At 36.9% G+C, this 15,138-nt stretch overlaps 2 protein-coding genes across 3 annotated transcripts; both read right to left on the bottom strand.

Annotated features, from left to right (window-relative positions):
* Positions 1 to 2,210: 2,210 nt before the first annotated feature.
* On the bottom strand, positions 2,211 to 5,833 carry ccdc180 (coiled-coil domain containing 180). Of its 2 annotated transcripts, XM_079461392.1 has the most exons (8): positions 5,743 to 5,805; positions 5,469 to 5,566; positions 5,302 to 5,378; positions 3,408 to 3,514; positions 3,150 to 3,257; positions 2,954 to 3,064; positions 2,769 to 2,864; positions 2,211 to 2,680 (listed from the first exon to the last, which is right to left on the bottom strand). In XM_079461392.1, exons 1-8 carry the CDS (start codon positions 5,779 to 5,781, stop codon positions 2,534 to 2,536), a joined length of 783 nt encoding a protein of 260 aa, XP_079317518.1. In that variant the 5' UTR covers positions 5,782 to 5,805; the 3' UTR covers positions 2,211 to 2,533. The 2 variants fall into 2 exon arrangements, with proteins under 2 accessions (XP_079317518.1, XP_079317519.1); XM_079461393.1 differs by lacking the exon at positions 5,469 to 5,566 and having other exon boundaries at positions 5,743 to 5,833.
* Positions 5,834 to 6,381: 548 nt separating this feature from the next.
* ssb (small RNA binding exonuclease protection factor La) lies at positions 6,382 to 15,000 on the bottom strand. Its single transcript, XM_079460259.1, has 12 exons — positions 14,856 to 15,000; positions 14,026 to 14,083; positions 13,838 to 13,941; positions 13,496 to 13,670; positions 13,217 to 13,324; positions 12,561 to 12,664; positions 12,075 to 12,146; positions 8,397 to 8,439; positions 8,175 to 8,312; positions 7,878 to 8,070; positions 7,651 to 7,779; positions 6,382 to 7,498 (listed from the first exon to the last, which is right to left on the bottom strand). Exons 2-12 carry the CDS (start codon positions 14,080 to 14,082, stop codon positions 7,407 to 7,409), a joined length of 1,215 nt encoding a protein of 404 aa, XP_079316385.1. The 5' UTR covers position 14,083; positions 14,856 to 15,000; the 3' UTR covers positions 6,382 to 7,406.
* Between the last annotated feature and the right edge of the window lie 138 nt (positions 15,001 to 15,138).

Below are 15,138 nucleotides of genomic sequence, written 5' to 3' on the forward strand. Positions count from 1 at the left end.
GAAATAGATAATTTTTAGATTTTGAAATTCAAAAAATATTTTTTGCAGTGCAGATTGAATGCACTTTGCTTCAGATAAGCAGCTACCAAATGCATACTAGCCTTTTTATAAGAAAAAGGTGCGGAAGGCAGAACGTTTGCCTCTCAAGTCATTTGGGGTTTCAATATGTTTCTGGACAGGCCTAAAATAGAAATTAATCATCTTGTCATTGTAGCGTCAAGACAACCTCAGGGAAAAGGTATAGCACTAATTTGATTCGTTGCCCATGTCAAAGTATATCTCAGTCAAAATATATACATCCAGTGCTCAACAATTCCCTATCTTCCAAATGACCTTCGCTAGAGGACATACCGTAAACACATACAGATGAACAATGTTCAGTTATTCTAACCTCCACAACACTTCATCAATTAAAAATACTACTGACTGCTATCCCATAATGCACTTGGGCTGGAATTAAATCCATGTTATCAAGCTCATCTCGCCACCCACAGGTTTTCTCCCTAAACCCTGAACTGATTGCTCCAGTATTGACCGTGTGAGGTAGATGCCCGTCGCTACTTCTACACGTGCACTTCTCAAGGGCAAGTGACAAAAGGTGTCCATCAGCGACCAGCAAACTGGGACATACTGACGTGACAGTTTCCATCGGTGTAAAGCAGGGCTGCTTACATGTAGTGGTTTAATTACAAAACCCAGACCCCTGAGACCCTGACACACAATACATGATATCCAGCCACTTAATGGCTTGCAGCAGATATCTGATGCACTTCAACAAGTGCAGTGAAATTTCATTGAACGTATTGGAATGTGTACTGGGTGACAAAAACCAACAAGCAATTTGTTGACAATCGGTTGTGTTGTATTCACGTCACGTTACCAGGCAAGATGCTATTTGCGTAGATCGTAAACTCATTCATATTCACAGATGTCACGTAATGTGTTTTTTACGTGCATTGAATAGCATGGGTTTGGTGACCCTGGCAACGCATTGGTTTGACTTTGATGTGAATGACATCAGGGATGTGTGTCGATGAATGTAAAACATCTGTGACAAGACGACACTCCCCTGCACACATGTATGTGTGTGTGCAAGTTTGTGTACTACAAATACATACAATAAAATAGTACATTTTAAATACACACCGAATTTAGAATAATATCCTATATCTAATATCCTATTTGCACTCATGTTGTTCTAAACCTCTATAATTTTTCTCTTTCATTCAACACGAAAAGTGAAAAATGTTAGTAACAGCCTTAGTCTGCATTAACTTTCATATTAAAGAAAAATGAAAATCCATTCAAATAGGTTACACGGGGGTAAGAAAAAAACAGCTAGAAACAATATCCATCGCTTTATGGCTCTGACAGCTTATGGAAAAAGGCTAAACGAGATAACTGGGCATCAAAAACAATGTCAATTGAAATTGCAGTGCGCTGATGCAGTAAGCCAAGGATCAACACCAATTTACTTGAAATATGGTTTGGCTCCACACGTTGACAACACTGAGACACAAGAGACACAAGTCAATGACAATAAAGCATAAGAAACTAACACAACCACCTCTACTTTCAATATTAATAATGATTTTGCAGATCAGATTTTAGAAATAAGCTGCAGTGAAAATCATGAGGTTTGTGTCCAAAATGGAGTCATTACGCCCTCTGCTGGTCATGCCTCAGCTAAAACCTACTTTTAAAAGTTCTTGAATTATCCTTTTTTCAACACTGCATTACGAAAGTCAAAACAATGACTATTAACAACCCATGTGTGTCCTCCGTTCATTCCACATTCTTCTTTTTCAAATGAAAAACGAAAAGATTAAAAAAGGAGGGTTGTACTTTAATTTAAAAGTAAAGACGCTTATTATAAAGAGTTTTATAAAGATACGTTTAGTTACCTTTTTCTCCTGTGTTTTGTTTAAATTGGTAAAAGGAAATCTTAAAAACCACAAATCTGTTTTAAAACAAGGAGCGAATTAAACATATGCAAAGTGGCCAGCAGAATAAAATGATATAACGTTGAGTATTAAACACTAGGGAGAGTATTCACTCAAAAAACCTACTATTTTATAGTAAATGTAACTGACAGACATGCATCGATGTATATGATAATTTCGACATGTTTTATTATCTTTTGAGGTTTGACGGCTGGCTAATCATTAAAGGTCAACTAATTGTTGGATAACATAAAACAAACACGCTTTGACTGATCTGTTGTGCAGCATCATGATGCTCACAAAGATATTTTTTATTTTTTTTATTTTACTTAAAAGATACAGATTTGACCGATTATTTGTAATGTATTTATTAGTATCATTAGTCTGTTAAAAATTTTACTCAATTGACAGCCCTAACTGTATCTTGTGGGGTGTTTAAAAGAGAACAGCATTTGCTAACCTATTTTCTCATTGATGACAGAAAAACCCCAATACCATTCTCGGAGGAACCACGTTTCCTCGTATGTAAATCCAATCAGCATCATTTTTGCCAGTCATCTTTTCTAACTTGCTTTAACTGCTTGATTGCTTTAAGATGTTTGATTTTTTTGCAAGTATTGAAGTTTGTCTTCCCATCTCATCCTCTGAAAAACTTCCGTCTGCAAATGTTTCTCCATCCAATTCATAGACAGTTTGGCCAAAGCACATCGATTTGCCAACAGAGCTTGGTTTATCATCTGGGGAGAATGTGTCACAAAAGGAAAACATGCTGATGAATTACTGAATGTGAAATTAAATACCTAGATGTAAAATATAGTCCACTACCATGGCTTCATTATCCATTAGTCTGTGGACATCGTTTGGCATCAAGTAACTGATTTTTTCCAGTTTTGTGGTGTACTTTCTCAGTACTGCTGAAATCTAGACAAAAAAAGTTATAAAATATAAATAAATTACTATTGTGCTAATAAACCATGTGATTCTATGCTTTAATCTTGAATAATACATACCCTGATTTTTCTCTCAGATTCAAATCTGGCATAAATCTCATCTAGCTCTTTAATCCACTTTTTCATCAAGAAGGATGTGTGGCACGCTTCATTGCACATATCGCTCGTATCCTTATCAATTAAACAGGTTAATCACACTTGAGTTATGATATAAAGTACTGCAATATTGTGAGTATTTGTAAGGGCTGAGCCTTACCTGATAGCTATGTGCTGTTAAATCAGAGACATTTTCAATGCTGTCTTTATCTATTGACCATTTGTGCAAGATATCCTTTGCCGTCTGCCTAAACAATGCTTCGAAATCCTAAATGCAGAAAGAGTGCAAGTTACAATATCGATAAGTTACTATATAGACACTTTTGAGAAAGTGATAATGATGGATATTTATACAGATGCAATTATTATTATCTATTAATATATTGGCCACTATAAAGCATCTAAGAAGTGTGTGTACCATAGAAATGCTGGAGAGATCCTTCTGCAACAAGGAAACAGCTTCATTGTGGTCTTTTCGCCTTTTCTCAGTGAGGTGGTGAATAATGTCCGAGTTTTTCTTCACTGCTATTATGGACAAAACAGGAAACTCTTAAAATGATGGCAGCAGCTATTTGCACTAAGTGTTAATAGCAATAGATGCTATTTACAATACGCTTAAGTTACAGTTAGTTCTGTTTACACTAAGTGAAAATAGCAGGATTTCTTAGCGATGATAACCAAAACCACTAACCAAAAATAGCTGTATTTTCTTTGGATAAAGAAAAAATAGTAGTTAGATAGTATAAATAGTGGCATATAGCGTTACTATTTGCACCTCAGAATTGTTGTGCATTAAACATTATGGAATAATAACAGAGTGTAAATCATTATATTAATAAAAATTATTAAAATGATGGCAACTTATTGAGATATTAAAGCCCTACACCTACCCATAAACTTACCCTAAACCTAAACTCTATGAATAAAAATGAATTTTAAGTCTTAAATATATTTTTTAAAACAAATGCCTTTATGATCTGTAATGTGATAGAAAAAAGGTAAAATAACTTTTTCAGCGACAGGTGGCTTAGACCTATGGTCTCTGGTGCCAAAGCACTACAGACTTTACGCCTAACACAACTGGAGTGACTGTTTCAAGTGGTGTCGTTCTTAAGGTCTTTGCACACGCAGTCCGAAATTTTCATATGCGTTTTTTCATGTTTTATAAGTACTAGTGGTATTTAATATATAAGTGCTAGTATCTAATAAAAACAAATGAGTTTCACACAAATAAGTACTATATAAGTCATCTTTAAACTTTAAGTTTATTATTGAAAGTGTGCCAGAAACTACCCTAAAGCAGGTGTAAGAAACTTCTTAATGGCTAAAAACATTTAGAGGTCATTGTTAGCTTTGCAATCAAATATTAGTAAATGGCCAAAAATGGTGTTCAGCCTACACATTCAAGCTACAGTGCCCTCCACTACTAGCATCTTGGTTCTCTAAAACACCATGGTCACAATTATTGGCACCCTTACAAATTCTTATGTGTAAAATATCTCCCAAGTACAGTATATTCACATTGCTATTTACATTTTCTTAGCACACCAATGTGACTAGAAACATGAAGATGTCCAGTCATGACTTCTTGTTGCACAGGATAATAAGTATTAGTAACACAAAGCCCAAACCCCCTCAATAACTCATCACAATGAATAAAACCAAAGAATATAGTTCTGATGAGCTACACAAAATACAAAATGGCTTTAAGGAAATAATGAAAACAATATTCTCATTTCCAACATCAGGGCAATGATCAAGAAGTTTTAATAGACTGGAGATGTCGAAGATCTTGAATCCGGATCTTGACAAATGTGTCACTGAACGTAAAATCAAGTTCCTGCCACAGCCATCAGTTCCCTTATCTGAACACTAGAAAATGAGTGGGATGGACTAATGATAAGAGAGCACCGACATTTGAAGGATCTTGAGAGATTCTGTATGAAGGAATGGACTCTTGCCATATATTCTCAAATCTGATCAGACATCAAGGAAAAGACTCAGAGCTGTTTTTCATGCAAATGTTGGTAGCAGAAAGTTTTGATAATAATTGTGACTATGGTTTATTAGAGAGAAGAGAAAACTTGTAATGTGATATTCCCCCCATTTCAAATTGTTTTACTTTGAAGAAATGTTGGAATATTGTAGATTTTTTAAATAAAAGATCAAAAGGAGAAACAATGCAGATTGATTTTTACATCCTTCTTTGCTCATATTTAACAAGGGTGCCAATAATAGCGGAGGGCACTGAACACGATTTCCTTACATTTGTTTCTCCACAATTCTTAGTCTGTGGTGACATCCGATCTTACCAATAGAGTCTGGTAGACCCCAAATCTCCTCTTTATCGCCCTGGTCCTTACTTCCCACTGCATGTCTAGTATGGTTCCTATATGCAGAGTAAAAACATTGAGAATCAAATCGGTATACACAGCTAGCATCATACCGCGTGTTGAAATTGATGTAGCCACTCATTTACTGTGTTCGATACCCCGCAGCATCTCCGCTTAGCAGAGAAGCGCCTCCCTCAACCGTGCGCTTTCGCCGGGAGCCATAGAGCGCCAAAGAAAATTGAACCTGAGTTCACATATTGAAAAAGTCTAAGCTTCAATAAATAAGATAAGCAACAATGTGTTAAAAACATCATGTTCCGTTGATAACAGTCAAGTTTCCTGGGAATTCTCACTCGGAACCACGCGCGTGTTTGTCATAGCTGTATGAAGTTGTGTGCTTAAATAAAACACATATCAAACCTTTTCATGTTGTGCGGCCATTTTCTGTCTTTCCAACATTTGTTTATGAAACCGTCGTGTTGTGGCTATGGCAACCACCCATTACACGCGCAACTAAACTCTAGGCCGTTATGGCTAGAAGGGATACAGCTACCTCCATTGGGCATGCGCACTTCAATACCGCATACTTTTTGTCACGTTAAAAACAGTTGATTAATCTTTTTATTATTATAAGGTTGTGTCTAGGGTAGGTGTAAGCGTTAGCTAATGTCATTTATTGTAATTTAATTGCGCAATTTTGCATCACTTCCGGCCGTAGTTGTATACCTTCTAGCCATAATAGTCTGGGCCAGCCTCCACGCTGTTTAGTAATGAGCGCATATTTTTGACGTGTCTTTCGCAACTAGCCCTTGGGTTTTCTGTCGTAAATGGTTCATCCCAAAATTATAGAAATTAATTTTAAGATTTAAATTGATATTTACCCATCTGGAGTTTCTATGGATTATATTCTATACTCGCATTTATTCTAATGCCTCCTGGGAAAATGGCAATTATGGCTAGAGGAGGAAAAGGTGGTTGAATTGTCCTTTATAGATAAAAAGTATGGAAACCTTCTATGAAGAAGGTGGTCAAAATATTTCTGTATCAATTACCTTTGTTAGCAAATAACTCATTCACAAATGGTAGGTTTTTAAACACGGTTTAAAAAAGAGGCATAGACGTGGTATGAACATCCATTCAAATGTTTTTTGGCCTTTTGTTGAATATTATGGGGGAAGCATATGATCGGTGTCAATACCAGTGAAATTATGGCTGTGGTTGGGAATAGGTTTAAGTGCAGTCTTTACAGATAGTGCCCAATCAGATCAAGTGTATACATTTTTCGCCATAAATTGAACTTCTACTTTTTTAATTTCACAACCTTTATTGAAATTCTTAATGTAATATTTATTCATCTGCACACACGAGACAGTAAAAAACATTGAGTGCTTGTTGAAGGGTTCTTTATGAACAAAAAGTCAATAAAAAAAAATGTCAACTGCCATTTCAAATGATTACGCCATAAAGAAAGCATAGATCTACACGCATCTAACCATTTGAAACAGATTTGAAAGCAACACAAAGAGGATCAAGTTTACCAAAACTTTCAATCTCATGTTTACGGAATTGTTTAGTAGCTCAACTACAAAGCAAATCACAAATACAGGTATTTATTAATGAAAAAAGCTGCATTTTTCAGCACGATTTAAAAGAATGACAAAAGACGTTGTCAAAACCCTAATATGATCTCATGCAGGTCTCATGGCATTAAACAATGACACAGTACTGCATTAAGCAAATGTGACCAAACAAAACCTACAATCTGCTCACTTCCAGACTAAACAGAATAGACTTGAAATCCAGACCTTGAAAACCGTGTAAGTGTAAAGACAGCAGAGATCATATAGGTTTGACAACCGTATACGTTATACGTGAGAGCAAATAACTAAAACCTAATACACAAGAAAATAAAAAAATCTGCATGTGTATACTTAATGAAGCTTTAACATGGGTCTTTCAGATATTTACGCGTGTAGCACTTTCGCAGCGGTTATGTTTTGATGCTGGAGATAGTCTGAGAACCTTCAGGACTTGATGTAAGGGCAAATCTACAGTACAACGGTAAAGCCATCGAGTCTTCGCCATTAAGAACTGGTCTCGCTTTTTGCTTGTTTGGAGGCCGGCTCGCCATTGTCTTGACCATTAGACTCGAGCGGCCTCTTCTTTGAACTGGCTTCTATTCAGGGTAAAAAACAATTTCCATGTTTATGTCAATAAAGTTTTAAAATCACAGAAATTCTAGAGTATAAAAATAGAATTGAACAGTTTTGTATTTTCATAGGACTTGTATTTAAAACTGATGACCAAAAAAATGTATTTCCCCCTTACCTTCATCTGCCTCCTCATCACTGTCAAACTTGGTCTTCTTTCCCTGGAACTTGGCCTGATCTCGTCCTCCCCTGTCTCTGCGGCCTCCTCTCCCTCTCCCTCTCCCACTCCCACGACCCCTTTGACCTCCTGAAATCAAAGATTGTAGTATGATGTGCGAGCAATTTACATAAAAAAATTTTAAGTAAAGGCTCTATCATTTCTTGATTTGGATTCGGTTCTGGTACCTCTGCCTCCTTTGCGTTTGTTCATGGACTCCTGCTGATCTTCGATAATCTTCTTTAATGTCTCCATTTCGGTGTCTCCCTCAAGCACTTCCCAATGAACAACTTGGTCTTTAACCTTGAGATCCTCGCCTCCTTGAGCCTCACGTGCTTTCTGCAATGCCTCCAGGGCATTTGAGTGGAATAGGATGGTCCCCTGAGGGAAAACAGAACAATAAAAATCATTCAAGGAAAATAGTCTCAAAAGATGAAAATGGTGTTCTACAAACTTAGATCCATTGAGCATGTCTGAGCTCTTACCTCTTTAGCTCCTCGGATAAAATCAATCCATTTAATCTGGGCATGGTCAGCAAAGACCTTGTGGAAATCTTCCCTTGATGTTTGACCCAATTCTCCAGAAAACTTCAGCAGACAGCCTTTCTGGTCATTGAGGGATTTCTGGGTATATACAAGAATTATATTTAAAGGACACCATCACACCTGTCTGATTTCAAATAATGTTGTTTTTGCATGACAACTTACCATCTCTTCCTCCTCAGCTTGCTTTTGCTTGTCCTCCTTGTCACTGAAAAGTACATATTTATCAGTTATTTATACAGTACTGTAAGAGATATTTCATAACGGGTTTCTATGGGTGCATGAAATAAAATAAATTGTGCTTTAAAAGTCCTTGAACCTGATGTTCATTTCACTTACACTTAACATTTACATTCAAAGATTCAGAGAAAATATGGTGTTCTGAATGTGAAGGTTTCATAAATTAGACCGTTTCGTCGTCAAAGAAATTTCATTAGTTCAAACTGGTAATATTCAAATACAATATCTTAAATATTGATTAAAAACAGTTTTTGCTGTAATTCTTGTAAAAGATTTGAATTGGAAAGAATTTGTAAATTTTTAATTTGTATAAAGTGGTCGAATGTAGTAATATTACAGTAAATCCTGTTAATGTGCACATACGCAAAAGAGAGACATTTTAAACCTTGTACATGTTCAAATCTTCAAAAAACAACAATTAAAGTAAGAAAAATAGGACTTTATATTTTCTTTTAAACTGTAAATGCTTTTCACCAAGCAGTGAATTTTGCTATTAGAGTGACTTGACCTGTACTTTCAGCCTTCAAAGCATATTTGTCAACTGATTCAACAAGCATTGTCACTCTGCCAGCTTTTCTTTCTTTGAATGAAGCTCCTCAAAAAAAGAAAAGCACTGTTTAAAGAAATTGAGTCTTTGCTTGTGTTACTTCTTTCTTTTTCTTCTCCAAACTGGCTGTGCATCTCTGTCTTGCACACGATACAGATAGAAGTAGTTCCTTGTCAACTGCCACATTTTGAATTCCTCCTACAACCCGAAGATGAAAGACAATCATTCTCTGAGCTCTGTATTTAGCCTCTAAAAGGTTCAATCTTTCGGTTGACAGAGAACCACTTCTCTACTGTCCCTTGCCCATGAGAAAGCATCAGGAGTTGACGGCACACAAGTTTCTGGAATTCCTTTTCTTTGTTCATATAGCTATGCAGGAGTGTCTACTCGATTGCAAAGTGGGTTGAAGTCAGCAAATGCAGATTGCAGTTTTTTCTCCACAACATCAATGAATTGTGCATACTGCAGAGTAGCATCATCCCCAGTCCTGCTCATTGAACCTTCCTTGATCTACCAGATAGCCAAGGTTCCCCTTAGCATGTCCTTCAATTGGTCTGTTTCTTTTTCATCTGCCATCTTCACAGGTTCCAAGAAGCCCATATTTTTCACCAAGATGTATTTCAGGGGAGACTTCTGTTAAAATTTCTCAACCATAGCGACTAGACCACCTTTGCAGGACCGCCTGAAATCCATAAGGGTGCCAACCTTTTCCTTTACACTCTTTTCTTTTAGGATTCTGTTGGTGACATACCCTAGGTCGACATTTGAGCAGTGCAATCTGCAGCTAGAAAAGGGACCATTGGTTTATCTGTCAGGTACTTTGTCAGAAGGGGTGACAGTCTTACTCAAGAGATAAAGGTAAATTGATCTGTGCTTCGAGCAGAGGATTCTTCATTGCAGAATGACTGTTAGGATTTGGTGTTCTTTTCGCTCCAATAGCACTCACATATGTGGCCAAGTCTGGCAAGATATTTCAAGAGGTTCAATTCATCTCCAAGGGACTGTTCGGCCTTCTTGTAAAAGGTCCAATTAACTTTTGGTCCATTCATGGATATTTGTTTCTTTGGCAGTGCCTCAGTGCCTGCCTTGAAGGCCACATTTTCAGTTTGGGAGCACTATCCCTTTAAGAAATAAAACTCACGTGTTTGTTGACTGGAATGGTACGAATAATGAGACCGTGTCACTTTAAGTGACCACAATATTTCTGCCTTCGTGGTTGCCTCCTTCTTGACACTGGTCATTTTCGACTGTCTCTGTGTCAGAAGTGTTGAGGCTGTTGTGGTAGGTTGTTGCACAGGCATAAACTGTTGAATGTTTATAGCTGTGAAAAGACAACATATTAGTGCTGCTTTTGAATCCTACACTGAACAGTTCTATATTGAATAGATGCTGGTACCAACTTAAGAACCAAAGCTATTCTAAAACACAGTTTGCAGCTTGCTTATCGCTAGTTTTAACAATTATTTCACACTAGTTTTAGTTTTCCTTTTTAATGAATCATTACTTGATTAAAAACATTAAAATATAGACATAATATTATGAATACATTTTGAGATAGATAAAAAGGTAAATGGCAAAAAACTGCAAGTGACGTTTTCATCCAGTGTAATATAGGCCGCCCGAGGGCACTATACACCCACTGTTGAGTGCAAAACGCCTCTTGGGAAAGTTTGAGATACTAAAAATAAATATTGTGACAAGCTGATACACACGGTTAAGAAAACACTTTGTGTGGATTGAAGACAGTTATATTATAAGAACAAAATCAGTAGGCTACCCATTACACACTGGCATGCAGAATATGGACTCAAAGCTTCATTACATTCATATGTTGGGCTCTTCTGCTTGCCTGTACATGTTATGCTTTATTTATACGTCGTTCAATCTTTTTCTTATTAATAATAATGTTCCTTTCGGACACAAGGGTCAAATGTCCTACCCCCACCCAGTTGGAAATCAAGGGTAAGTAATGAAACGGACAACACTTGAACACAGCTAGCAATGTAATATTTAAAAATCTCAAAACATATATTCTAGTAGTAAGGGGGCGTGTTATTTTCGCTAAGCCATGAGCACACACTGTATATATTAAAAAATTGGAATTTCATTATGGAATCCAGACATACTCCTAACGAACATTTACTGACATAAGATAACTGATATAATATCCCAAAATGTATATATTAAAAATTGTAGCTATAGTAAAATACAACATATATTGAACTGTATTGTCCAAAAATATTTACCGTTTGCTCGACTCTTCATTGCCTTTTGAGGTCCCCCGCAATTTGTGTGGCTCTTCAGTGTCGACTCCAATTTTAAGTTTTTCTTGCAAATTGCACATCTTGCTAAATGTTGTCTGTTAGTGTTTTCAGTAACCAGTTCTTATATAGATCAAAACTTAGCCAACAATTAATGAATTTGCACTTTCCTGGCATTGGACCTGCTTCTCCAAAGGTTCTTGCAGGTCTGCGCATCAGCGCACACGTGACTCCAAGTTTTTTCCCCCAGATTACTAACGCCGTTTTAAGCCTTGTTCACATTACAAGCGATGAACAGGCATGATCCCATTCATTTCAATGGACGCCAGCAGTCGCAACCGTTGGCGACTGGATGCGGCATGTCCAACGACGCGACAAAGTTGAGAAATCTTCAACTTCATGCAAATGAATAGCGACTTTTGGTAGCGACAGCCAAAAGGAAGATGGTAGAGCTGACGTGATCCCTCTCCCGCTCTTGTAGTGACGTAAAGATGGAGGAGAGACTGGTCCTTGCTGTTAGCAATTTTCCGATATGCAGCGCCAAAGTCGTTTATAATCTGAATGCAGCTTTAGGCAGCTCATATATGAACCTTTTAGAAATAGCAACATTCTACTAACCAAATTTATTTAAGATGTTTTCAAGCACTTTTAACTGCCTATTTTGTTTTCAATAACTTTCCAGTCCTTGAATCTGCATGTCTGAAATTCAAGTACTTTCGAGAAATGTGGGAATTCTGTTTTATACAATTTTTGTCTTTTTTGAGTGGAATACAAATATTCTAGCAAACATCTCACCTTCTGGCTTTGGCCTTTGCTTCTGCACGGTTGTGTTTTCTTTCAGCTATCTTTTTAGAAAAGTAGTCCTCTCTACGATGTACAAGAGGTACAAGGTTAACATCTCTTACACTGGTTTACTCACAACCATTCAGTTACAGAGTGAACAGTCCTTGAACACATTTTCCTTAACAAAAACAAAATTTCCCTGAATCTATGTGGTTAGAGGATGGTTCTAGCAACGCCAAGGTCATGGGTTTGATCCCATATACTCGGATACAAATGTATACTATAATGCAAGTCGCTTTGGATAAAAGCGTCTGCCTAATGCATAAATGTAAATGTAATAACTCAAAATAGAATCATTGGAAAAACCAAGAGTAAATGTTCAAAGACATTTATTAGCAAGTATCAAATGAAAAATTACATCCCCCCAGTAGGAAATTTCAATGTTCTGAACTAAATAAAAGTGGTTATTTTAAATTAAATAGCACGTAAAGTACCTACTTCATCATAACAATCATCTCATTTCCTTTGTACTCTTTCACATCAGCACGTTCAACAAAAGCCTTGGCAGCATCTTCAGATTCAAGACACGCAAATATTGAGCCCTGGAGACAATGAAATTTTAAGCAAAAGTTACATAGTGACATATAACAAATATTGGGTATTCTATAGTCAAAAAATTAATGTCAAGGTGAACAGTATCTCCCTTTCGAACATAACTTTCATTATTGAATATTCACATTAAGCCTTTTTGTTCATTAGAAATACCACTTAAATTTTTTTGTTCTGTTATTTAGCATAATATTGCTGTGATATTAAAAAACAATACAATTCCTCGTTTTGTAGATTAGATTAGATTCAACTTTATTGTCATTACACATATCCAAGTACAGTGTAACGAAATGTAGTTTAGGTCTAACCAGAAGTGCAGTTAGCAAGTGCAGGATATACAGTTAGAATAAATACAGAATACAATAGTGAGAATATAATACAGTGGGCATGGACTATAAAAATATTTTGCAGTAGGTGTGTACCATCAGAAACCAACAGTGCAGTGTATTCACAAAATATTTCTGTAATCCTAACACTAAAGGCAGAAACACCTTGGTGGACACAGGCCCTTAGACCTCTTGCAGACACATAGAAAAATATCTTACTTTGAAAGTCTTCAGTGGTCCTTTTCTCATGTAGATGTTCTCAACTGTTCCTTTATCAGACAGCCACTCTTTTACCTCATCCAGCGTAGTGTCGAGAGGAAAACCTTTCTGTTGGGTAAAAACATGATTTGCTACAGTCAACAAAAACAATAATATTAAACCAAAAAAGAGAAAATAAAACAACATTACCGTAAAGCACAATCTAAGATGTAACCAAACCAAATAAAAAGTTGGTACAACTTTATAGTTTTTTCTTTCTCCTCGTTCCGATTCACTCACCATGTAGATTGATTTGTGCTTGAGAGTGTCTCTGTATTCCTCATTGTCTTCTGGAAGAGGTTTTTTAGGATTTCGCCTTATTTTGGTTTTGTCCTCACTGATCTCCAGGAGACCCGTTTGAGACTTCAGTAGCGCCTCAACAATGATGGAAACGTCTGAGGTGAGACTTTTTAGTCTGTAAAGATGGAACGTCACACAAAAGCAACAGCAGTAAGTAATCTGGCATGCAAGAAAAAAAGGTGCCAGTTTTTTTAAAGAAAAATACAATAAATTGAGGTTAACCCAAAATGTAAGATTCTATCAACACTTAATATTGAACTACTTTATTTCTCTTGAAATTACCTATTAAATTTGAGCATGGTCTCCAGTGTGACCCAGCCATCATCTACCTGCAGCTGCTCCTTTAGAAACTTGTCTCGAGGTAGATTGTGGTCACCAAAATAGTACTGACAACACAGACACATCATTTATGTCATTATTGTGAATTTAGGCACTGAAGGGGAAACGATGGATCACATTTATGTCCTCACCTCAATCTGGTCTGCCACCTTCTTCTCCAGAGGAGACATTTGCGGAGCGCCTGCCATTCTTAAAATCACAAATGACAAAGTAAAGTAGGTTCAATATTCAAGCATGCAACACTTATTATGACACTTCGTATATAAGAAAGTCAGGGGCTGGTCCATTTCAATAAACTTTTGACATGTTGGTTTGAAACACCTATTACTAAACCAAACTAGACCTGATTGTTTAATGAGGATTGGTTTATTTTCGTCAAGGAGTCATTTTTATTGCGTATTATATGCTACATGTTGCCAATTAAAGTTAAAGTCAGCAAATTAAAACTGACAGGTCAGGATCCCGCTATGACAACCCATCAGGTGTGACAACATGCCCAACTACTACCGTCAGAATTATAAGTACACGAACTTCTGATCTTCTAAATATGCCTTTACAGTCGTATTACAGAAGATGTAATAAGGTTTTGCCCATTTGGAAAGGAAAATCATTCTGTGTCGCTCCTTATTTTTCAAATCAACGTAATGATCCCACCACGTGCGTGTGCCCCAGAGCTAACGTACGCTGATTTATTTAAACGTAATAGTTGCTGTTGCAGTCATATCAGCGTTGAAGAACACTAAACACAACCTCGTAAAAGTGCATATGTTTCCACTGTAGAGATTTCATGTCTTTCTAAGGTAACGTAAATACGCCATTCGCGCCACATGTTGCAGTACACTAAAAAAACATTAAACGCGATTTGCAGTGTCATCTTTGCTTTTCCGTCATGTTTAAACGTAAACCATCGTAAAACTTCAAACCCACAATAACTGGTAGCACACACAAATGCCACACTTACTTCTGCTGTTCTCTGATCAGTATGGTCGGAATTAAATGAGTCTGATCTCTCCACAGTCCAAACCGATCGCACCTTTCCCGTTGCGAGAATCAACGTGTGCGGGGACGGCCGCGCGTTGCTATGACGTCCCTTCGAGACCCGACGCAGAGAGTTGTGGGAGGTGTAGTTCTTAAATCATCGGTTTGGTAAGTTTGTGCACATGCGCCAGCAAATTACTATAGCTCTTTGTGCTTCATGTTTAACTTCTCACCGACAGATAGAGTCCAGTTAAAGTCTGTAAATG

Source organism: Barbatula barbatula (assembly GCF_947034865.1).
Source record: "Barbatula barbatula genome assembly, chromosome: 7".
Taxonomy (NCBI): Eukaryota; Metazoa; Chordata; class Actinopteri; order Cypriniformes; family Nemacheilidae; genus Barbatula; species Barbatula barbatula.